The sequence below is a fragment of the Vulpes vulpes genome, chromosome 4, assembly GCF_048418805.1.
Source record: "Vulpes vulpes isolate BD-2025 chromosome 4, VulVul3, whole genome shotgun sequence".
Taxonomy (NCBI): Eukaryota; Metazoa; Chordata; class Mammalia; order Carnivora; family Canidae; genus Vulpes; species Vulpes vulpes.
The window spans coordinates 61,867,145-61,892,514 of record NC_132783.1 but is presented as its reverse complement, the minus strand read 5'-3'; the positions used below and the strand labels follow the sequence as shown (position 1 = coordinate 61,892,514).

General features: G+C 35.9%; 1 protein-coding gene across 3 annotated transcripts in view; it reads left to right on the top strand.

The window, feature by feature from the left end:
- Positions 1–25,370, top strand: part of RYR2 (ryanodine receptor 2) — a 721,805-nt gene that overhangs the window by 612,456 nt on the left and 83,979 nt on the right. For 2 of the 3 annotated variants that reach the window (XM_072755909.1, XM_072755907.1), the window contains exons 67-74: positions 1,421–1,513; positions 7,272–7,442; positions 8,565–8,624; positions 11,667–11,801; positions 15,830–15,942; positions 18,406–18,502; positions 20,279–20,382; positions 21,903–21,954. In XM_072755909.1, the coding sequence (XP_072612010.1) occupies positions 1,421–1,513; positions 7,272–7,442; positions 8,565–8,624; positions 11,667–11,801; positions 15,830–15,942; positions 18,406–18,502; positions 20,279–20,382; positions 21,903–21,954 (825 nt within the window). Of the gene's footprint in view, positions 1–1,420; positions 1,514–7,271; positions 7,443–8,564; positions 8,625–11,666; positions 11,802–15,027; positions 15,065–15,829; positions 15,943–18,405; positions 18,503–20,278; positions 20,383–21,902; positions 21,955–25,370 lie in introns of all 3 variants that reach the window. The other variant, XM_072755910.1, reaches the window with a different exon arrangement.

Below are 25,370 nucleotides of genomic sequence, written 5' to 3'. Positions count from 1 at the left end.
GCATTAGATCATTTGGGGTGCTTCTGAAGGAATATTTGAAATCCGGAGCCCAGGAGTAAGTCACTTAAGAAAACTAAAAACTACATATTTTTCCTTGGAAAACTGAGAATCTTCAACTTCATCAATCATCAAAATACCAAAAAAAAAAAAAAAAAAAAAGCTTCTTTCAATTTATATGCAAGACAAAATTTGGGGCAAGTATTTGGAGTCACAGTCAGTAGTATTTTTAGTATTTATCACAGTGGATTTTTAGATGAATGTCTAATGATAATTTCAGGAGTAAGAAAAAAAATCTGAATATTTACTTTTGAATCTCATGAGTATATTTAAAACACAAATCTGTTAGTATGTGTCCTATATATTCTTCCCCAAATATTTAAAGGTAGAAACTCTATGAGCAACCATTTATCATGAATAATAAAATCAGAATGTTAATGTGAGCTGAATGAAAGTCAGAGCTTAGTCTTTTCACTGTCCTTCATACAAAGTATTTTGTTACTCATCAATTATTAACATATTTGGATACTTACTTGGGGGGAAATTATTTTATTTGGTTCTTGCTCATCCAAAAGAGGAAGGCATATACTTAGATCATTAACTTCTTTTTTAAAACTGGTTATTTCTGCTTTCATTCTGTGTTTGCTTCCTTTACTACCACTGCTCAAACACTTGACTTTGCATGTGTTATGAAGTTCCTGAATTAAAAATGAGTAAAATAATGATATAGTAATTGAAAAAGTAGATGAAACATCTGACAGAATGGAGTTCATCAAAGTTATTTGTGCCCTATGTTTCTCCCAAGAAGCAGTATATGCTTTTCAGCAGCTAAATTGGGATTTGAATACTCACTCTACCCCTTGGTAGGTGTGTAACATTGGTTACACACTGAACTGAAATATTCTTGATCTATAAACATTGGGGTGCAATATAAAAAATAGTGAAAGGGATTATGGGGGAAAAGAGAGAAAATGGGAAAAATCAAAGAGGGTGACAGAACATGAGAGACTTCTAACTCTGGGAAAGGAACAAGGGGTAGTGGAAGGGGAAGTGGGCAGGGGGTTGGGGTGATTGGGTGACGGGCACTGAGGGGGACACTTGACAGGATGAACACTAGGTGTTAAACTATATGTTGGCATATCGAACTCCAATAAAAATATATACAAAAAAAAGAAATATTCTTGATCTAAATGTTCCCACTTTTGAAGCATACATGTTTATCTCTAGTTCCCAGAATTGTTGCCCCAAGCCAAACACTATCATTGGATATTTAACAAATATTTGTTCTCTTTCTTGTTAAGTCTTATATATCAAACTACAACTTACCTTTGTAGAAACTTTTCGGTCCTGTATAACCTTTAAGTACATGGACTTCTTTCTTATCTATGAGGTTTTAACTGAAATTTTCTTTGCAACTTCTCAGAATTTCAAAAGAGAAGAGCAGAACTTCGTGGTACAGAATGAAATCAACAACATGTCTTTCCTTATTACTGACACCAAGTCAAAGATGTCAAAGGTACTACTAGAATCTCTTTCACTGTTCTAGAAAATTTCTGAATGTAACTTTCACTGGTTACTTTTTTCTACATTTTTGAAGGTGTATAACTGAGATTTTATAGATTTTATAATGTTTACTGATTAAACACACACACATACATACAGATTTAAGAGTATTACCCCGGATTTTTTTAAGTAGGTGTGGTAAGACACACAGACATAGAAATGACTTCATGAAGGAAGAAGTTTTTATTCACAGTTCCCTAGAAACAGAGGGCATGGCATGTGATGGGGGCATGTGACAAAGCAGCATTGTCAGTCTTGTGGCAGAGAGAACAAGGGGGAAAAGTTGGGCAGGAACCTTTATTGTGGTTTCTGTGGGAAAGGACAGGCGAAGCAGGGTAAGAAACCTTAGGATTGGCTAGCTAATCTCAATGGGCTCTGGGCATAGGGGGCATCCTAGTTGTCTAGTACCTAGCCCTGGAGTGATTAGGGCAGGTGGATCGAAACCCTCAGTGAAAGGGACTCCTACTCCCCTGAACCCCAGGAATGACTAGTGCCTGTCACCTGCTTCATTGGTGGCCACTAGGACAGTTGAATAGCATCACTCACTGCTCCTAGTCTTTTTTAGAGTTTTGAAAGCCACATATTTGACATTATTACACATGAATTAAAAGCTAAGTCTCGCTGAAGTTTTACTTACATAGTACATCTGTCCAGCTGCTAGGCTATTTATGTGACTGTGCTCTTGAAACACACATGAAAGATGGGAACTTTTCTCTCCTCTGGGCTATTAGGAAGCCTGAAGAGTGAGCTGATGCTGTCATGAGATGCTGTGCTAGGAGTACATATCACATGGATGTTTTGAACTGAAAACCATTAGTGAATGTCTCTACTTTGACAGCATGTTGTGAACTTAGGACAGTGTTAATAAAGGCATAGAGAGAGAGCAAAAGGGTCCATGTTTCCTTTTGGAGGATGAGGATTCTGGTCTATTGTAAGACTCAGAATAAGTGAAGTCTTTAGAGCAGAGGGCTGCATATCCTGACACAGACATCCTCATTCCTCTTTTTCCTCATTTATACTCAGTGATTCTCAAAGCATATGCTCAATGTGCTGTGTATCCTCTAGGCTAGACTGGGGCATCTGTACAAATTGACTAGGAGCAACATTTATACTCCTTTTTGCAAGAAGAAAATTCAAAGTAATGGATAGAAGCATCTTAATGCTTCCCCCCAGTCTCCCTCCCACCCCAGCCACTAAATTTTCTCAAACCTTTCAGTCTATTTACCATATGACTGCTGACATTCTGAGACAGGATACATAGCATATAACAGCAATATTTATGAAGTATTTAGAAATTAGTGATTATGCTTTGCTTCTTTGTTGTTAAGATTTGTTGTTGTTTTTTTGTCTGCATTTGTGCTTAAAATTTTATATTGCAGAAGTACCATAAACTTTTTTCCTAGAAGTAATGTTTCTAAGTTTAGATAATGGAGTCCAATACACTAATATGTTTTATTGTTTCACCAAAGCAATCATGATGTCCGTGTGTTTCAGCATTTGGGCAGATTTGAGAGTCACTATGCTCACCAAAGTAGCATCCTAACTATACTTTCATCAGTGTTGTTTGAAGTCTCTGTCAACCCCAAATGGCATGAAGGTCCCAAGAGTGGGATATATTCAGGAGATGAGTAACATCTTTCCCAATAGCTATACTGCTCAGGTTTAGTGCAAGAATGGATAACAGGAGGGTAACCTTAGGTCTTACATCTGAAGATGAAATGGACAGGGAGGTGTTCCTCCATGCAATGCTGAGAACAGAACAATGTAGAAGGTTTCAGGGCTTCCTCTGACAAAGCCTCAAACTGTCTGCCCGAGACATCATAGTGACCAATCAGTCCATCCCCCAGAATCCAAAAGAGAAAAGGACTCTTTTGAATGGAGATTCAGATCCAAACAAAAACCACAGAACAAATTGTCATGTGTCAGTCTTCAGCCAGGCATCTAAGCAAAGATGACTGCTGTTTACATGGAATACCATTTCCACACTTAGGAGATATTACAGAAAATAGATGACTATAGATAAAATATGGAGATAGGTGACTGAAGCTAGCCGACCAACTCGGAATATGGTAATCTGGGATTGGGAGCTTCATTTTGACTTAAAATGTATGTAGCCCATAAGGCAGAGAGAGGCAATGCATACTAAATTGGCCATAATGCTCTTGGGAGGGGGTGACCATGCATGTGTAGTGTGGAGGCCTTTCTGTGCCTTTTCTGGAAGGTGAGGAATGGTGCTGCCAACTACAGTTGTTAATTTGTAGGGTGGTGAGTGCCCTCCCTCCACTGAGGCCTGTTTCCTTCTGCCCCTGCTCTTGCCCTGAGCCCTTGCTTACAGCGGAGCTATGGGTACCTCTGTGACTTCTTTTAGACCAAACATTCTACAAAGCCAGGAAATGTGTTTTACTGACTTGGTAACTCTAAAGCTCAATGCAGTGCTTGGTGCATAACAGCTACTTTGTTAACATGGATAAATCAAATTAACATTTAACTCTGAGGAGTTTGAAATTTGGTCCTTAGCCTAAACATTTGTCTGTGTCTTATTTTACTGTTGTTTTCCCAGACTCATTGTTGCATTCATACAAAATATATAATTTTGTGTCACCCCATGGTTTCCCAATTCATCAGTATTGCTGATGTTTTTAATTTCATAATTTGTTTTAAAAACAGACAGCATCTATTACAAATTTGGTTAGTTTGTTGAGGTAAGAAAAAACAGTGGGTTTTGCCTATTACATTATAGATTGTATCCTATTTTGTATTAGGATTTCCGTTCCTGTTGAAATGTAGTGACTGGCCCTAGTTATTTAAAGTGATTTGATGAATTTCTGATATTGCAACCTGATTATCAGCATAGCATGAGTTAACACCTGATCATGTCACATAATTAACATCTGTTTTTTGTGTTGAGGACGCTGGAGATCTACTCTCTTAATGACTTACAAGTAGATAACATTGTATCTTTAGCTATAGTCTCCTGTACCTTAGATCCCCAGAACTTATTTGTCTTTAAACTGGAGGTGTGTACCCTTTGATCAACATCTCCCCATTCCCCAACCTTCCCAATCCCTGGGAACTACCACTCTGCTCTGTTTTTATCAATCTGGCTTTTTTAGATTCTACATATATGTGATATCACATGATATTTGTCTTTCTCTGTCTCACTTATTCACTTAGCATAATGCCCTCATGGTTCATCCATGTTGTTGCAATGGCAGGATTTCTTTCTTTCTCAGGGTTGAATAATATTCCACTGTGTGTATATATCCATACACGAACACATAGGTTGTTTCCATATCTTGGCTATTGTGAATAATGCTGCAGGGAACAGGAGGGTGCAGATATCTCTATGAGACCTTGTTTTCATTTCCTTTGGATGAATGCCTGGTAGTGTATTTGCTGGATAAATGGTTCTGTTTTTAATGTTTTGAGGAACCCCTATACTGTTTTCCACAGTGGGCTCGCCAATTTACATTCCCACAAACAGTGCAGAAGGGTTCCCTTTTCCCCACATCCTCGCCACCATTTGTTATCTCTTGTCTTTTTGATCATTAGGCTCACTTTTTATAATTAATATATCTAAAATATTTTTTTAAAACCATTAATAAATATCTAGGATTTATTTTGTTCTAGTAGGCTATTTCAGTGTAGGGATATTGGAAAATTCTTCCCTTTTTTCCCTATCTTCTATTAAATTTTAGATTGTCTTAGGTGAAATTATTAGGACTATTTTTCTCTGTGTGTGAGAGATCCTACTTTCCTCTTTAAGTATGCCCATATATTGACCATGCTATTGCATGTTCATCTCTGATTCAAATGTTAGGAATTGGTCAAATATTAAATAGCCTTCAAATTCAGTAGCTTTAGCAGTTCTGCTCAAATTACCGAGCCACTCCTATGGGCAAGGCAAAATGCTTGGTTCTGAACATACTGAAATGAAGAAAACAAGTTTGACCACTGCCCGAATGGAGCTCTGTAGTCTAGGGAGGAAATAGGCACCAAACAAACAAAAAGCCCAACTGATATAGATGTACATGAGGCTATTTCGTTGTCTGTAGATTTATTTTCTTTATACTAGAAGTGGTCTATATCACCCATTAGTGTTCCAAGATACTAATTTCTTTTTTTCAGTTTATAGATTTCCCATGGTATACAATGCAAGATTATTGCTTGAGCAGAAGTAGGAATTTATTTATCTACTGTTTCTCAAAATTGAGCAATTTATAGTTACCCTTAGTGTTGATTTTAATTATTTTTATTATATGGTCACTTAAATATTTATAAATATCAAACCAGGTAAAAGTTCCTCATGCTTATACAACCATAAAATCAAAAGAACTTTTCAAGTTAGAATCAAAGAAAACTGCAACATCAACAAAATTTAGACATCAGTACTGTGTGATATTGTTTTGCTGAAGCTAAATTACCAGAATGGGATAGAAATATGTTTTCATAATTTATATCAATTTGTTTAATTTTTAGGACGTTGGTTCCCTATTTGGATAATTATTTTGATCACTGTGGTTGAATTTCCCTTTAGCAGAGAGCTCGTTTAAAACCACTGATCCATTATTTTTATGTGTTAATCAATTTAATAGTACAAATAATTATTCATTGGATTTTTTTCTACTAAACTTACTGAAAATAATCTCTTACAAACTAGTAAAGATAGCAATAGGATCCATGCAATAAGTACTCTCTTTGGAAAGTGAATACGATTTCTATTGCTATAGTTCAGGTATTATAGATTTGATAAACCAGTATGTAATATTTGTCATAGTAAATACATTATATACTATTGATATATAAGCTACCATTTCTTGATGATGTCTCAATTATTTTACTACTTAATGTGAAAAAATTCTCTTAACATGTTGTGATAGATTTTGTCTCTTTGCAGGGAAAGGAAATCATTTCTGGTTTTTTTTTTCTCAGTAGGCCAAAACTATTATAGTATGTCATTATCCTGAAAATACCTTCAATGTTTGATTTATTGCCACAAGGAAATTTAATATGCACAAAGTAGATATGGGACAATTACTTTGGTTTTGATATTTGAGTATGCACTCTTAATAGAAAGAATAATACTCATTACCCAATGAAAATTAGACTCTGCATTTAAGGTGACCCTAGGCATGAACATAAAATTCAGCAAAAATCATAAAAGACAATCCTGAATATTTATGTTACACCAATTAGTATATTACATCTGGTTCCCCTAAAGAGTGATTAGTGTCCTAGGGAGACAAGTCTGTGGCCTACACAAAAGGCTAACATTATTTTATAATAGTTTTTTATATACTGTGTGCATGTGTGACAGAGAGTTTATATTTCAAAGCAAGTATCTGTCAAAACAAAAATAAACCATATAGTCTTACATTTTTCCTCTTAAGCATTGAAAACTCTAAAACATACAATACCTAAAAAAATTGCCATGGATTTCTCATATATCCATCTGCTTCTCTAAAATCACAATGTGCATTTGCCTTCTAAAAGTATGTAGAATGCACACAGATGAATGGTAATGACTTGGGAACCTGAGACTAGGGCTTGGAAATTAGCAAGAGATGCTAAGAAGGAAAGGAAAAGGATTCTCAAAAATAGGGACTCACAGAAAATAAGGAAGATGGAACCATAGTCAAGTTAGAAGAGGTTCATAGATCTGAACGTGAGAAAAACAGTTACAGATCCCAACACATAGCTTTATTCCGTAGGCAGCTGTTTCTGATCAGGAAAGGAAGAAAATGAAGCGCAAAGGAGATCGATATTCCATGCAGACTTCTCTTATTGTGGCAGCTCTGAAGCGCTTGCTGCCCATTGGGTTGAACATCTGTGCCCCTGGGGACCAGGAGCTCATCGCTCTGGCCAAAAACCGATTCAGTATGGTAAGTGTCCTGTTCAGACCACTGATGACAGTCATTTGGCCTCCAGACTCTCAAATGTTCATACTCCTTTTTCTCCCTGCTCTGTGTCAATATTTAATTTGCATTAAATGTTTAGGCAGTTTTGCTGCATAAACTCTAACGTTCAGATACAAAGACTGCCTATTTTTTTTTGAAGCTATTATTTTATTTCTAAATGATGTTAATCACCTCCAGGGATTATTCAGGAATCAAACAGAAAAGATGCAAACAAGTCCCTGATAGTGAAAAAAAATGGATTTCATATGAACTCCTATATAAAATTCATCATGAGAAGTATATCCAAATTTATGAGGGGTAATTTTTCAGTGTTAAAAGAATCATGTCATGTACTGTGCTGAGTGTGGTTGGATAAGTGTTGACTCATAAATCAGCAGTTCTTCTCATTTGCAAGCTTCAAAATTTAAGTTCCCAAGATCTCTTCATTGCCTCTGTTTTTTGTCTTCATGGCTACACAGATGCAATTTTACAAAAATATACACTGGGATTACTGTTTTCTATTTAGGAAAATTGGAGGACGTATTCTTCCTCCGCCTGTTCCCACACTGAAGCACCTCTCTGCATATGCAGAAATACCATGAGATAAGCAGATTGAGGAGAGGTTGTGGCAGAGTTGACTGCATGGGTGCAGTTCTTTTGGCTGTTGTTCTAGTATTTGGATATGCTCTAGTATCAGGATATGCTCCAGTATCAGGATATGCTCCTTGTTATTACTGGACCATGAGGGATATCATTAAGGGCCAAAATGACTTTGTGGAGATTTCAGAGAACGTTGGAGACATACTTGTGTTTGAACCCAGGGAACATGTTTCTGCCTCACTCCTTGTAAACTGGAAATTCTGTTCCATTGAGCCTTAAGGCATTTACTGGAGAATGAAAGTAGGTTGTTATCTTGTTTCTAATCACAGCAGTATCAAGAAATTACCTGAAAAATAACCCCGCCCAAATTTGTGACATGCATTTAAGTCCTATAAATATGTTTATTCAGACATATACTATTTCAAAAGAGGTTAGAATTATTTCTATTGAATTGTGACAGTTGATGCATTGTAAGACTTCTTTTAGGTAACATTTATTTCTTGACAGAAAGACACTGAGGATGAAGTACGAGATATAATTCGCAGTAATATTCATTTACAAGGCAAGGTAAGCCATTAAGTACATTTAGTGTTTACAAATTAATCTCTCTTTAGTACTACAAATAATGTTACTTTAGCAATTAAAGTGGAAATTATTATTTTAATCCTTTATTCTACTTCAAATCTTTTTATTTTAGTTTAATTAATCAAATCTTTAATTTAATTAATCAAATCTTTTTATTTTAATCCTTTATTCTACTTTAAATCTTTTGCTATTGAAGACTCTCAAGGTAACAAATGATTTTTTTTTTCGAATGATGCATTTTAAAGTAGATCATCTAAGATTGTAAAACTTCAAAGAAAATATGGCATCATTTGAAATAAAGGTTGGAAATTTCCTTCATCAGCTGAATTTGAAGACTTTTGGGATATGGAGACAGGTGTCCATAAGAATTTGAACTTTTACATCTCATGTCCAGAAACTATGTGTATCTAAGAGTCATTAGTACAAAGGAGATATTAAGAATTGCTGTAATAGGAATAAATGAATTTACCTAGGGAAGCAAAGGAAAACATGAATGGAAACCAAGAGAACAGCTACTTATCAATGTTGGGTAAAAACATTTGGTAGAAATATTTTTTATAGTCCAGTAAGCATTTACTATTATTTGGAATATTTTTCATACTAAGAGATACATTGTTCATTTGTTTATGGAAACTGCTGTACAATGTCAGAAGTCTAGCAATTTATTATTTTGATTCAGTGTATTTGCTTCTGGAGAAGTCTCCCTCTTGGAGAATTTTTTCAAATAGGAAAATGTCCAAGCGCCAAAAAATCGTGACTACAGTATAATGTTTACTTTCTGGGTACTAAAATGTTTCTTTCCAAGATCAAAACCATATTATTTTTCTTTTAACACTTAGAATTCCAGGATGGTAAATGTGAGAGACATGCCTTTCCAATATTCACATGAAACAGATACTAATTTGGAGCAAATTCCATGTGCACTTTATATGTACTCAGTCCTTCATTTAGTTATACACTTATCTAGAATAGGAGATGAATTCCTACTAGAGTTGATCTCTTTCCAGATCATTCAAAAGACTGAATATTTTAAAATATAGTAGTAAAGCTTCCAGCTAAACCTCAAGTGAAGGGTTTTGCTACATACATGGGTGTTTGAGGAGAGCGTGTACTCCCTGAAAGGGTCTCCTAGGGGACTCAAGACCACACTTGGAGAACCATGGTCTAGGACAACCACTACTGAGTAGAGTCAGGAGATGTTAAGTACCTCTTAAGGAAAGGAAAGTTCTGTGCTTCTCTTAGGAAATAAAAAAAAAAGGTTGTCTTGTAAAAGCAGAAGGAAATTCTTCCATTATATTCTACAGGTTACTTGTAGGAGTACATAGACAGTTTATATTGTGTACTGGGGAATCAGGAAGAAGAGACTAGAGAAAAAAACATGTTTATAATCAACATTTCACTTCTAAATGAATTAGATTTGAAAATAAAGCAGTAATGAATACATAGATTTTCTTTTTTAAATTTTTTTTTAATTTTTTTTTATTTATTTATGATAGTCACAGAGAGAGAGAGAGAGGCAGAGACAGGCGGAGGGAGAAGCAGGCTCCATGCACCGGGAGCCTGATGTGGGATTCGATCCCGGGTCTCCAGGATCGCGCCCTGGGCCAAAGGCAGGCGCCAAACCGCTGAGCCACCCAGGGATCCCTAGATTTTCTTTTTGAAGCTTTTATTTTGAAGATTTCCAAGCTTTTATTTTGTTCCTAAATACCTTCTTGAATATATTGTACTGAAATTGTAGGACTGATAATCCGGGGAGCCAGAAGGAGTAATTTATATTAGAATAAAGATTCTAAAAAAAAAAGAATAAAGATTCTACTTGTTTTGCCAAATACAAGTAAACGTGTATTAAAATATGGAAGTACCAGGCAGCCCTGGTGGCGCAGCGGTTTAGCGCCGCCTGCAGCCCAGGGTGTGATCCTGGAGCCCCGGGATCGAGTCCCCCATCAGGATCCCTGTGTGGAGCCTGCTTCTCCCTCTGCTTGTGTCTCTGCCTCACTCTCTCTCTCATGAATAAATGAACAAAATCTTTAAAAAATAAAATAAAATAAAATATGGAAGTACCAAACACAGTCCTCAGATGAAAAAGGATATGGAGGAAAAAACATCTCATTTTACCAAAGGACAAATTGTGTTTACAAGTCATTCAGGTACAAAACTCTGCCTCTAGGTGAAAGTTATTTTTCACATTTCAAACTATGCTTTCTCAGACTAGGAGTTGTGAAGTTTTAGATGTTGTCCATTTACTTCTGCTTCATTACCCTCTTAATGGAATTCTTAATGGAAATTTGAAAGGGGAAGAGAAATATAAGGGGATTGCTTTGCCTGTTTTTAATGACATAGTTATTCTATGTTATTTCTTTGAAGTAATGTCATCTATTCCTTGTAAGAATGTTTGCATTTTTCAGTTTGTATGATTTTATAATAATCTTTCTCAAAAGCATGCAGAATTCAGTGATATCACTCAGGAAATTTGACAGTGTTAAAAAGACTCCTTTATTATAGAATATGATTTTATTAGGACTCCAGGGGTTTATAATGGATATCTTTGTTTCAGTGAGACTAAGATCTGTTGTAGAGCTCCTATATTTATAGATAAATGTGATCCCATATGCCTGTGACAGTAAGTATGTAGATCTTTAAGTGTTTGTGAAAGGGAAAGAGAAACATAGAAGGTCGCTTTGTCTACTTCATTGATTATATCTGGCTCATCCTTGCAACTTAAGCAAAACTTCACTTCTTCAAGGGAATCTTACCAACTACCAGCGGGTTAGCTTGAAGCTTGAGATACTTTTTTTTTTTTTTCTCTTGAGTAGCCTTCATCACAATTGCATGTATTTAATCTCTAATTTAATCTAGAGATTAAAGAGTCTTCCCCAGTAGATGATTAATTTCATGAGTATGAGGTCATTCTCCACCCTGATCTCTGCACAGTGTTTTGACACTGAACTACACTAAATAAAGTAGGTTTTGCCCTCTTTATGTTGTAACCTTGTATTTTTGAAACTTTTTCCTTTTTTTCTTCAGTTGGAGGATCCTGCTATCAGATGGCAAATGGCTCTTTACAAAGACTTACCAAACAGGACTGAAGATACATCAGATCCGGAAAAGACCGTAGAAAGAGTATTAGATATAGCAAATGTGCTTTTTCATCTTGAGCAGGTTAGATTCTGCATTCCATTGTATTTGCCTTAACAGAGTATAAAAGCATTTTAAAGATGTTAATTGTTAGCTGTGGGCCAAAAAACATATCTGTTCACCATCTTCATTATAAAGAATATACAATTCAGGAGTAAGCAAAATTTCCAAGCTTTTAATTTTTGTAGCAATATATAGCTAATATATTTTGGGATATTACCACCTTTGTCTTATTGTCTTTTTCTCAAAATATTTCCAAAATTACACAGATAAATAGGATTACATACCTAATTTTAAATCATTCTAACTAAAATTTTGGGAGTTACCTGACTGCATGTTCTACATATAATTTTTTTTTATTACTGCTCATAACAACATGTCTGAGATGCTTTCATTAGCTTAATATTTGAATTTTTTTTGTCATTTGCTTCACCTTTCCTTTTATTAGAGATATTTTTTAGTTAATTTGCTCCAAGATCAGCAATAAATCACATTTCAAGGAGAACAATGCATTGATATTGAAACTATGTCAAATTAGTGTTTTCATATAATTTTTCAGTTGTAGCCTATTTTAAACTACAAGGTTCACAGTGTGTTTGATCTCCTTATCCATTACTTTGTTCAACAGTTCTTAAACAAATAATATTTGAAACATTATCCATCAGTGGTTATATTTTTGTGTGAGGAATCTTCTGGTTTAGGTAAAATATCTGCAATACAGGGACATTGTCTCTATTTCTCCTAGATCCATTCAGCAAAATGATACCAGAGTGAGGGAGCCCAGTGTGAACCCAACATTGTGATCTGTCATTGGGCCTTTATGATAGCCCTCACCTGACATGGCAGGTCTCTCATTTTACAATAAACATACTAAAATGGCCTTTGTCATCTCAGAAACTTTGTCATTTAAATGTTTTGCAGAGGGATCCCTGGGTGGCACAGCGGTTTAGCGCTTGCCTTTGGCCCAGGGCGCGATCCTGGAGACCCGGGATCGAATCCCACGTCGGGCTCCCAGTGCATGGAACCTGCTTCTCCCTCTGCCTGTGTCTCTGCCTCTCTCTGTCTCTCTCTGACTATCATAAATAAATAGAAATTTTAAAAAATAAAATAAAATAAAAAATAAAAAAATCTCTCTACCTTTAAAAAAAATGTTTTGCAGAATATATTAGTGTAGCAATAACATTATTCTTTCATTCCTGTTTTACATTATCTGGTGATCTCCCATCCTGCCTTGACCAGTTAAATAACATAAGGATATCACTTCATGTAGTATCCTTGTAATTTCCTTCTTGCTTACCTAAGTGCCCATCAAACATTAATAACTTCTCCCATGCTATTCAATTTATCACTACACCTAATGAGATTTAACTTAGGATACCCTTAAACCACATGGCTGTCAACATGTATTTACATTGTCTAACATGACAATATTAATAATATAATAAAATTTAGGAAGCTTAATATTCCCCTAAATATTTCCATAATATTCTCATGAAATATTCAATAAATACAAATTATCATTGAGCAGGTGACAAAATTTAAGTTAATGAAATTTTAAGCGACGTGTAAAGTCATACAGTTGTTTCTCCAGAATGATATACATATTTCAGGAGACTATTAAATGTCTACTTAGTGTGTACCGGAGGATTATTTCTGGCAGCAGTACTCTACCATAAGGTTTTTTGTTTTGTTTTTATTTTTAATATAGAGAGGATTGGGGGAGGGGCAGAAGGAGAGGGAGAGAGAGAATCCCGAGTAGGCTCCACACTCAGTGCAGAACCTGATGCAGGGCTCGATCTCACGACTCTGAGATCATAACCTGAGCTGAAATCAAGAGTCAGATGCTTAACCAACTGAGCCACCCAGGTGCCCCACACAATAAGGTCTTAATTCTTCCTATTTTCGCACACATATCCGGATTTGTTTGAATGAATCTTAGATACGTTAAATGAAGCTAATTGAAATCTGATGATATTTAATTATATTCACATATTATATATTGATAAATGTATTCAACTGTAATGAATGAAATCATCTGTAAAGTATTGAGGTTGATTTTATGATGCAGCCATTCCCCCCATGAACGTTTATTGCACGTGCTACCATATGGCAGTGTTATACTCTGCAGGTTCTGGGGATTGAATAGTGTCTCTCTACTCAAGTAGGTCATGCTGTAGTAGATCATGTGGCACATAAATATGTCATAATATAGATGTGCTAGGATCCAAAATGTGCTGAATAGACTTATAGAAGGGGTCCAGACTTAACCTAGCTGTGAAGTAGGTGATCCCTATAATCTTAAAAGAGAAATAGGAATTTTCTAGGGAAAAGTTAAGGGGTCAGATTTTAGTTAAGGTCAATTATTCTTCAACTTATTAAGAATATAAGTAAAAAGAAATAATCAAGTATCAAAGAATAGGAAAGAGTGAAAGATGTGCCACAAGAGGCCTTCAATACCTGTATCTAAAGTTAATTTGTCACTTAGTCATAGAGTAGCTTGTGAAGAGTATTTTCACTTGCTAAACTCAGTGCAAAAACAGTGGGTGTGTAACAGGTATTTGATTTAATTTATCTTCAGTATTAGCAACCTTTGCAGTTGTATATTTTATACTACATATCTGTTCATTCTCCCATGAGAATAACCTGATCCCTTGCAATTTCCTAATACATTCAAGCCACACTGACACATCAGCACCTCCTGGCATTTGGACAGTCAGAAGAAACCTCGCTATTCAGGGACTTTTGATGTATAATAAAATGCTCTGCCAAGTGGTAAGCTTCATGATGGCAGACACTTCTACCATGTTCACTGCTATATCTTCAATGTTTTGGTACTTCATTGTGTTTGTTGACTGTCACCCACACCGATGAGAATACTGTATTCCCACAAAAACGTAGGCTGTACAGCCTGAATCTCAAGATGGAACTCGAATGCATTGGATTTAGTTGAACATTACTACTCTTGATTCACTTAACGTGGTCATCAAGAAGAAAATTGAGGTGGACAATTGAGGTGCAGAAAGTATTTCTTGATCCTGTGGAGGATGGACCATCACAGAAATAAGTGCTTTCCAATTATACAAGTTGCTTCATTAAAATTTCTAAATCACTGTAGTCCAGACATTGTTAATGTTTTCCTCAGGCATTATGACATTCATAGTTTGACCCTTTATTGCAAAGGATAATAGACTTTAGTTTTATTTATTTATTTTTTTTTTTTTAGCTAACGTAACATTTTTATTTCTTCCAGAAGTCTACATGTATGCGCCGGAGATATTACAGTCTGGGAAGTACAGTGTTCAATTACCTAGAGACTACTAATTAATTTAGAATTACATGTTGGGTTTTTTTTTTCCTCTCTAATACTTATAATTAATCTCTTTTTCTCGTCTTGGAGCTCCAAACACCATTAGCTAAATAAATAGCTTGCTTGCCTCATTGACTACAACTTTGAATTCTCATTTGTCCCTCTCTAACAAATAATTACATATTTTAACATTTTTGCAAAATTAAATTCTTTACCTCACTCCTAGTAATGTGTTTCCGAAGCCTTGTCATCTCCTCTCCATCCTATTATATTAAGGAACAGTTGAATTTTCGGTTAAATTTCCTGTGTCTGCCTCTATTTGTGTAGACTGCTGCAACTCTTAAGATAAAATTGGTTTAAATGGATACATAAATAAGAATAGGTTCATTTTTTACATAGATAGAAAACATGTTTTAGAACCATAGCCAAATTCTGAAACCATGATTTTATGTAGAATGGTTTTACAGTTCTTTGATTTTAGAGATGACACAGCTTCTTCAGGGCACACTACTAGGGAAATATTCTATTTTGTCTGAAGAAAATATGTAACATTCACAACTATTTCCAGTTTAGCATTGGGTTACTTCTAGGATGTGGGCTTTTCCATAATAATTGTAAGATACTTTTGGAATTGAAATTCCAAAAGTTTTTAATCTAAAAGGCACAGCTGCCTAGTACTATATTTTTGAGGATAGTTTGGGGTTTAAATATTTAATTCTTTTTTTTTTGTATCATTTTACCTCAGGTGGAGCACCCACAGAGATCCAAGAAGGCAGTATGGCACAAACTGTTATCCAAGCAGAGGAAAAGAGCAGTGGTAGCCTGTTTTCGAATGGCTCCTTTATACAACCTGCCAAGGTCAGAATTTTTTTGATGTCTGTAATAGACTTTTTTTTTTCTGTACCAAGCAGTAGGAGTATAGCATCTATTGTAACCTAAATGCAATAGTTTGAGAGACAGATGGAAGAGAGGTCTTGGTTCTTCTGTGTAATACTTAAGTTTGTTTTGCTTTCTTGTATGTTCCCAGAGGATTGTGGTCTACATTGGGATTGTTAAGGACGTTTAAATAATGAGGGAGATCTGTTCATGTATGTAAGGCAGGGTAGGGTAATTAGGAAGGAACTCAGACTACCTCAATTTGAATCCTGGTGTCTCAGCTGATGGCTGCATGACATTGGTAAAGTTTCTTACCTGACTATTCTAAATTCCTCATGTGTACCATTGATGAGATTTGCCTCATGGAGTTGTTGAGATTACTTAATGGGTTGAGGTATACAGAGTGCTTAGAACCAAACTTAAGAGTATTCATGTTAATTGTTTGCTTTTTTTTTTTTTTTACTTCCCATCTTGGGGAGAAGAACTGACATGGAACTAGTTCATGGGAATCACATAAATGCATTTAACGGACCCTCGACCTTCTCTTACAGCTGACATACCTTCTAATAGAGAAATATCCTGATACATTTGAGTCTGGCTCTGTGGGCAAGGTACCAGTTCAGCCTCCTTGTGGTTTTCCTAAGAATCTGTGCTCTTCCTGCTCAGAGCTTTGTATAAACGGCATCATTTCCACGTCCCCTGGTAGACAGGACACAGCTCAGCTGCATCTCTTTTGGAATGTCTCTGACCAAACCATGCACTTACACTCCTTGCAGGTGGAATGCTTCCTCCTCTGTTTCCAGGACACTTGTACAGACCTCTAGCTGTGGGTGCGTTCCTGTAGTGTCGGGCCCGTTTGTTTCTCTAATTCCGACTTTAAGATCCTTTAAAGTCTTGTTCAATTTTATATATATATCCTCAGTACATAGAACACTGACTTTCAGTACATGTTTGAATAAAGTGAGTCAGGGAGTGAAACAAAACAAAGCGAAGAAACTTTGCATGCTCTCCTTTTACTAAGATTGCTGGATTCCTTGCCATGGCACATTCACTGAGTATAAAAATACATTAATTTCCCCCTCTGCCTATCTGCTGCTTTTAAATTCTCTGATTCCGTTATGATGTCACCAGTTCCTTGATTAAAAAAAAATAATAACCTTGAATTTATAGTCCTTTTCCTTTTCTGTTCACTCCTATCCAGTCATTCTCCAAGTTCCTTCAGATTTTTGTTTTATCTGTTTCCTATCGCCACTCTTCCCTTTATGGCCACCTCTTCAGCTCCCTTGTTCATTGCCTCTTCTAATCATGTTGATGGCAGCAGATTCCAAGCAAGTTTCCCCAGTGTCACAGAGTCTGCTGTTCTACTCTCTCTGACATAACCTTTTCAAAATTGTATCTCTTTTTGCAGTGGCTCTCAGACCTGGTACTTTGGGGAAACACACACAAACTCATTTCAGAAATACCCAAGCCTCAACCTGTTGAATCAGAATTTCTCTGCGTGCTTAGCAAGTGTATTGTGTAAAAGCAGCTCAGGTGATTCTGCTATCCCGGGAAGGATGAGCCCATCTTTTGTCATGCGTGTTTCACACACAGGACTGTATGATGATTTCTAGCAGTTCCAGGTGCATTGTCAGCTCCTCTCATTGGTTTTCCAGACCCTTCATAAACCTTTCTGACCATATGTCTCATGACTCCACTAGTATGGTTAGGCTCAGCTTTCCATCCTATGATGGCACGTCTCCTTTTAACACTTCTGATATTCCCTTAGGATGATTCCTTATGGATCATGACTTTCTTTTACCCTTTCTTATGATGGACTCTTACTCATATGTCTTATCAACTTCATGATGAGTTTATTGATTCTTTTATAGTCTTCGGTGCACTTTTGTTTCACGGGCAACCATTTATCTTCAGCTTTCCAGGATTTAGTCTTTGGATACATTCTCCTATTAAGTTCACATAATACATTTTTTTTGTAATCCTCCAGGCCTGTATCTAATGTTAACTCAAACACTGAATAGTTCCTTTATTAACGCCTATATATTGTTTATCCAGAGCCACTTTATGTCATAATAGCTACCACTTAATGACCATCTATTTACCCAATGTGCTTTACATTGTTTATCTCATTTTAAGTTTCTCAAAACTGAAATGCAAATGGAGTTATCCTAGTTTTATCAGTGGAAAAAGTGAAACCTGATAAAGTTGATAATTTGGCCAGTGTTATGAAGCTTAGAAATGGTAGCGCCAGAATTTAAATATAAGTCAGCATGTGAATTTAAGAAGCCTTGCCTTATTCATTATGATGTATTGCCTCTCCAATCATGAGTAGGAAGTTTATTTATTTTTTTTTAGTGTACAGAGTGTCCAGTGATAAAGCACTACTGAATACCTTTCCAATTTATTTCTAAACATTCCTTGTTTGGAATTGTGCTTATGTTTTAGGCATCGGGCTGTCAATCTCTTTCTTCAGGGATATGAAAAGTCTTGGATTGAAACAGAAGAACACTACTTTGAAGATAAATTAATAGAAGATTTAGCAGTATGTTTTCATGGAGTTGTAAGATGAAAGAGGGTTTGGGCTTGGTGAATAACATTGATATTAGCACTTAAGTCATATAAGAGAAAATATCATTGCAGCGTATTCATCCTAGAAATCTTATTCTTGATTGTTATTACATTCAGTGTTTAGGGAAAATTTTATCCTTATTTCAAAGAGATCTCTTCAAAGAATTGAAGAATTTGCTCATCAAATTGCTCATCAAAGCAATTCAGAAATTAAGCTGAATGATAGAAGTTTATTAACCAAACTTGGATGCCATTATTGTTTTAAATTCTTCCTCAAAACACCTGTAAACACCTCAGAACCAGTATAGAGCTATAAAACCTTAACCATAATGAAGTTCTTCACCAAAAATAAGTAAAGGTTAACAAAAGCCAGTGAAAAGTAATGGGTTTTTAAAAACACACAGGACAGAGGATAATAGGCTGTTATGCAAGAACAGGAAGTCATGACAAATGTTGTAGTGGGCAAGTAGATTTTTGGTCCCACCATGTTGTGCTGGTAAGAATACTCCTGTACTAAGAGCAGAGTGCTCTGGGGAGCTGTTGTCTTAATCTTTCATAAGTCCTAGACCTCTTGAAACATCTGATGAAAGCCATTGTCTCAGGAAAATTTACAAGCATATGGTCCAGTGGTATTTTGCAGATTAGTTGGAGGCCTCATGATTCCCACGTTAAAGATCTCTAAAAGTTTTTTTTTTTCCAACTCACAAGTTATCAAGGAATATTAGATAAACTGATATAATTCATGAAAGCTTGACTTATATTTTAAGTGAATTCAGTTTGTCTTTAGAACCGAAACAAGCCATAGAATGTTAGATATCTTATAGAAATTTACCCAGTATCTACAATATTAAACCTTAAATCCAGGAAAAAAAAGATCATTTATGTAGAGAAAAGAATCAGTCTGAATGGGTAAGGCAATAGAGACATAAAAGTCATTAAACATTCAACACAGTGAAGATTAATTAATTCAACAGTCTGTAAAAATGCTTAATAATTTTCTTCATGTTAAAAGTTCTAAGAGTACAAACTTATTCTTTTGAAGTTTAAAGTAACTGAAAATAAAAATGTGTGAGTCGTTCAAGTATTAACTCATTTAGCATTCTTTATTTGTGTAGGCAAAGAAAATGTTTATTTGATAATCAGTTTTCATTGCTGTGTGAACTAAATGTTTGTACTTGGAGTGACTTAGGATTTTATTGTAATTCCTTATAAATTGAGCCCACCCTAAAGCTGAAATCTCTGCCAAATACACCCCTGGTTGTGAATCTGCTTCTGAGAATAGCATTCAGACTTTTTAAATGATGTGAGTCATCCTTGCCCACAGTGTTTTTTGGTCCAATTATTAAATATCTTTTTTAAACTGCATAGTTTTGCATTGATTAGTGTAATACACACATGTGCATGCACAATGTCTATAAAACACACACGTGCATTCACGATGCCTCAAAGCACACACAAGTGCATGCACGATACATCTTAAACACAAACACACACTTGCCAGATCAGGAAGAAGATGGCTTTCCTTTTAGGCATTGTTCCTGACCCTCAGCTGCAAAGTAGAAATCCAGCTCTGCTCAGACTCCCTTGTGGCTAGAGTTCTGGGCACAGATACACTCGTGGGATGTTTGAAAGGTGAAGGTGGCATGAAGACATTTTCTTGCCACCCTAGGACCATGCCTGCTCATATTACTTCTGGGTTTGTATGCATGTTTCATCTAATGTGAAATTTTATGGATTTGGCTTTTTGTAGAAGCCTGGAGCCGACCCTCCAGAAGAAGAGGAAAGCACGAAGAGAGTTGATCCTCTCCATCAACTCATCCTTCTGTTTAGTCGAACAGCTTTAACAGAAAAATGGTATGGTTGGGAGTGTTCATGTGAGAATAGGAGGAACAGATAAAGAAACCCATGTCTGAATATCTTGTGTTTCACACTTTCATGTTGCAGTTTCATCTTGTTTTTGTTAGGAGAGAGAATTTTCTGCAATAGGACCAGTCTGCCATACATGTGTGGACCAATATTCATTCCAGTTCAGGCTTTAATATCTACCAGTGAGCTCCAGTTTTTTGTAACAACTTTGTCATTTGCTGTTGATCCTGAATCTAATGAAATGGTTTTTTTTCTTTATCACAAATGGCCTTTATAAAATAAAACAAGAGCCCAAAGCAAATTCCAGTATGAAAAAATATGTGGAGGCCGATGGTGACCCAAAATTTCCTGAGTAGATTGTGTCTCCATTGTGCAGTGGGTCTTAGGAAACCTGTAGAAGATGAGTAAGACATCATCTCAACAGGAAGTTTCTTTGAGATCTATTTTAAAGGCATTTGCCATTTTCCATGTTTCTACAGTCTTACTTATATGAATTTACCAAAGCCACAAAGCGGAACCTCTGTGTAGTTAAATAAGCTATGCCCTCAGATGCCCAGTAACCAAATGGGCTCAGCATTTGCTCATAATAGGGAGTACTGCAGAGATTCTGTGGATGAAATCTTTCAGAGGTCATAGAACATTTATCTGCCTCCCTGCTGTGCAAAAGGGAGCCTTTTGCCCTAGCTTCACACTCATTCCTGCAGAAACTGGAAAATAATTTAATGATCAGTCCTATCCACATGAATCTTTTGAGAGTCTAGACAAGTTCATTTGACCTCTATGCATGGCATAATAATGCACATTTCTCCCTCTTAGCAAATGTGATCCATCCTTCTCTCACAATGTCTCTCTCTTACTATTTCCTAACTAACAAAATCATCTCATCCCTAAGCATAGAGCAACTATGTCTGGCATTGTCAGGTAATGAGGTATTTTCATAAATGATTTTTTCTGATGGCTGAACCTTAAGACTGCTAAAATAATTTTGCAAATATGTATTTTTGGATGGAAACCTTTCTTCATGAATTAATGGTTTCCATACTTAAGAAGAAGATATTAAACATATTTCTTAATTTTTAAGAATCACAATGACTATTGTATTTTTAACAGTGTAGTAGCATAATAACTTGGGGAATCTTTCCATCAAATGTCAAATATCACTTCTGTCAAAAGCCCCTACCTCATTTAAACTTGCTTGTTTCAGCTTTTGTAATCTCAAGAGAATTAAAGTTATTACATTTGTGTGTTAAATCAATAGACCATTTATTTTGTGAGACTTGAAGGCCTCTTCTGGAAGGTAAGATGGGTCAGCTATTTTGGTCTGAGATCTTTGCTGTCTGATGCTACTATACTTTTGAATAATGACTTTGCCTATGTTTTCTGTTTATTTCATTTTAAAAAGGCATACTGTTTGAGAAATAAATGTTATTTTATACAGTGATGGCAGTTTTGCATATGACTAATCTCCTACTCCTACTTAAAAATTCATGTTTTCTTCTTTTGCATAGCAAACTGGAAGAAGACTTTTTATATATGGCTTATGCAGATATTATGGCAAAGGTAAGTAAGTATATGTTTATTTTAATGTTTAATTTTAAAAAGGAAAATCATGTTTTTTAAGCAGGCTCCACTCCTAGCGTAGAGCCCGCTGTGGTGTTTGAGCTCATGACCCTGAGATCAAAACCTAAATTGAGATCAAGAGTCAGACACTTAACCAACCAAGCCACCCAGGCCCCCAATAAGTGTTAATATATGTCATCGTTTCTCTAATAAGTCAGGCCATAATCCAAGGCCAAAATATTTTTATTTTATTTTAATTTTTAAAAAAAGATTTATTTATTCAAGAGAGACAGAGAGAGGCAGAGACCCAGGCAGAGGGAGAAACAGGCTCCTCACAGGGAGCCCAATGCAGGACTCAATCCCAGGACCCCGGGATCACGACCTGAGCCAAAGGCAGATACTCAACCACGGAGCCACCCAGGCACCCCCAAGGCCAAAATATTGTTAAAGTTCAGCTCTGTCATTCAGGGCTAACTAGTTCTTTACATTTATGCTAGCCACAAACTTGATAATTGTGCTTTCCCTGTGTTTATTTCAGTTGCTAATTTTGATTATTGATATCCAACTTTTTAGCAAGTAGTCTCTGGAGGTTGCCTTTCTTCATTTTGAAAATCATCTTCCCAGAAGCTAGTGCAGTCATTGAAGAAAACAGTATGTAGGCTCCTCAAAAAGTTAAACATAGAACTCTCTGCTTATTCTTGGACAACTCTACTTGTATCATGTATGCCACTGCTTTAAAAAGTTACCAGAGAATTTCCAGTGCATTCACATTGACTGGCTGTTGCCACTGCTTTTGCCATCATCCTGGCCCCTCATGCTTGATTCCCAGAATGCCTCTTTATAATCCATTATCTTTCCTCAACAGTCTGAAGCCATTTCATCTTAATGAGATGTTTCTACCAATATGAAGAAGATAACCATGTGGAAGTATCTAGAATGATGCTATCATAAGTTAAACACTCAACAGTTTCTACTATTTTGAGTTTCTGACTGAGGAAATCTTTTCCTCCTTCTTCTCTTACTTATTAAAATATTTAGGGTACACATTAAGTTATGCCTATTGTTCTATCCTTTATTGGTTAAAATTATCAAATGCTAGGGTCACTTTCTTAGGAGATTTCTCTCCCTTCTAACTCATCCATTAAGTTTTTAGATTTAAATGCATATTAAAAGCTTCTGGTTTTGCTTCCTCTACATTCTGAAGAGTACCATAGTCAGAAAGGCAACTTACAAAAGTGTGAAATATACTTGTTTTGAAGAAAGAAAATTCCAGCAGATGCTGGCAAAGTGAAGTGCCCTATTTACTGCTGATGGATTTCTCATCACCAATTTTGAGTTTTGATCTGGACCCCTGAATGGTCTGAAGTACCCTCTAATTTAATATTTTCTTTTGTTTTTTCTTCTAAATTGTCTTATTCCAGGAGCACCTGGGTGCTTAGTCAAGCGTCTGCCTTCAGCTCAGGTCATGATCCCAGGGTCCTGGGGTTCAGCCCCACATCAGGCTCCCTGCTCAGCGGGGATCAGCAGGGAAACTGCTTCTCCCTCTGCTCCTCCCCTTTCTTGTGCTCTCTCTTTCCTCTCTCTCTCTCTCTCTCTCTCCCTGTCAAATAAATAAATAAAATCTTTGCAAATTAATTCTCTTACTCCATGCTTCTGCCTCTTTGTGTATGGATTTTACTCACTTTTTCCCTCCTGGCATATGGTGTAACTCCTCCATGCCTACAATTTGTCATTTTGATGTAGAAAGCTAAATCCTGTGCTTCTAGGCCATCTACTAAAACTGCCTGTTTATTTGCCATATATACTACATGGATGCAGTTTGCTGGTGAGAAACTTATCTCCTATACCTATAAATCTTCTTCTTCCCAGTACATTAAAAAAATGCAGATCTGCTCTGGTTTTCTTGTGGTCCCATTGTATCCTCAACATATCCAATCAGTAGAAATTCAAAGTAGTTTATAGTCTGATGAATCTTGTCAGATATATACTCCAAATTGATTTAGGCTTAATAGCTTCTAAAAATCACAAATTTTAACCTCGTTAGAAGCAAATATCACTAAATTTTCATAATTTTAAAAATAGTTTACTTCAAAATAAATATTTGTAAAAAAATAAAAATAACTCTAAAAAATATTTCTCAACTAGAGCTCTCAATCTCTAAAGGAATTCCAAAAGCAAGCATATGATATAAAATTTATAGATTAAAGCATGTCATTATAACCCAAAATGACAATTTTTCTGAATGTATTCTTCATCTCAAAACTTGTTTCTCTCTATTTCTGAAAATAGTGAAATTGACATAGAAGATCTTTTGGGAAAATTTAAAACTTTGCATTTTTAAAAAACTTCACATCCTTAAAATACATTTTATATTAGTGATCTAATTTGTTTAAAAAATAAACATGATTATTACCTGATAAAACCTCAGTGCTTCACTTCTAATTCCTAATGTAGAAGAGGGAAACAGTACATAGGTAATCTTCATGGGCAGATAAGCTAAAATTCCTCTGTATTTAATATTAGTTGGACAATATTTATGGAGGACCACAGATTTGCCTATCAGATATTTTTTGCTAAAGTTTCCATGGGTTCTTTTTTTAAATTCCTGGTGAGGGCTGCCTGGGTGGCTCAGTTGGTTAAGCATCTGCCTTCAGCTCAGGTCATGATCTCAGAGTCCTGGGATCCTAGCCCAGCATCCAACTCCCTGCTCAGCGAGGAGCCTGCTTCTTTTTCTTTCTTTGCCTGCTGCTCCCCTGCTTGTGTTCACTTGCTGTCTCTATCAAGTAAATAAATAAAATATTTTAAAATTAAATTAAATTAAATTAAAATTCCATGTTAACTGATGGCGTGGCGTGGGAGCCAGGTGACATTAGCACATAGCAGAAAATTTCCTACACTACTGAATAAATGATTAACATCTTTGGTTTCTCTGGGGAAACATGCTATGGAACACCTTTTCTAAACAGCAAAATCATTACAGGTCTGTGTCCCCTTTTTATCTCCTTCACAAACCATGTTGTCAGTCTTATTACTCTAAAGTGGAAAGGGTGATAGTATAGTATTTGTTGAATGAACAAAAGAACGGGAAAGACCTAGAATTTATCACTGTGCAGGTAGAAGAATCGTATTTTGTGTTCTCCCTCCCATCCCCACTTCATCTCCATACTCAAAGTATTGGGAAATATTGAATTGAAACTACTTTTTTCTGATTTTTCACTTATATTTAATGACTTGTCACCATTCACTTCACTGATATACAGAGCACTTGCAGACCAGAAGAAATCCTTAGGAGTGTTGGGACAATCTAATTTTGACAAACTGTAACTTTTTTCCTACCACAGAATGACTAGCTTCCTTTGGTCAACATGATACTTTTTATTCCCAACCATAATAGCAGTTGAGATTTATTAAATGTT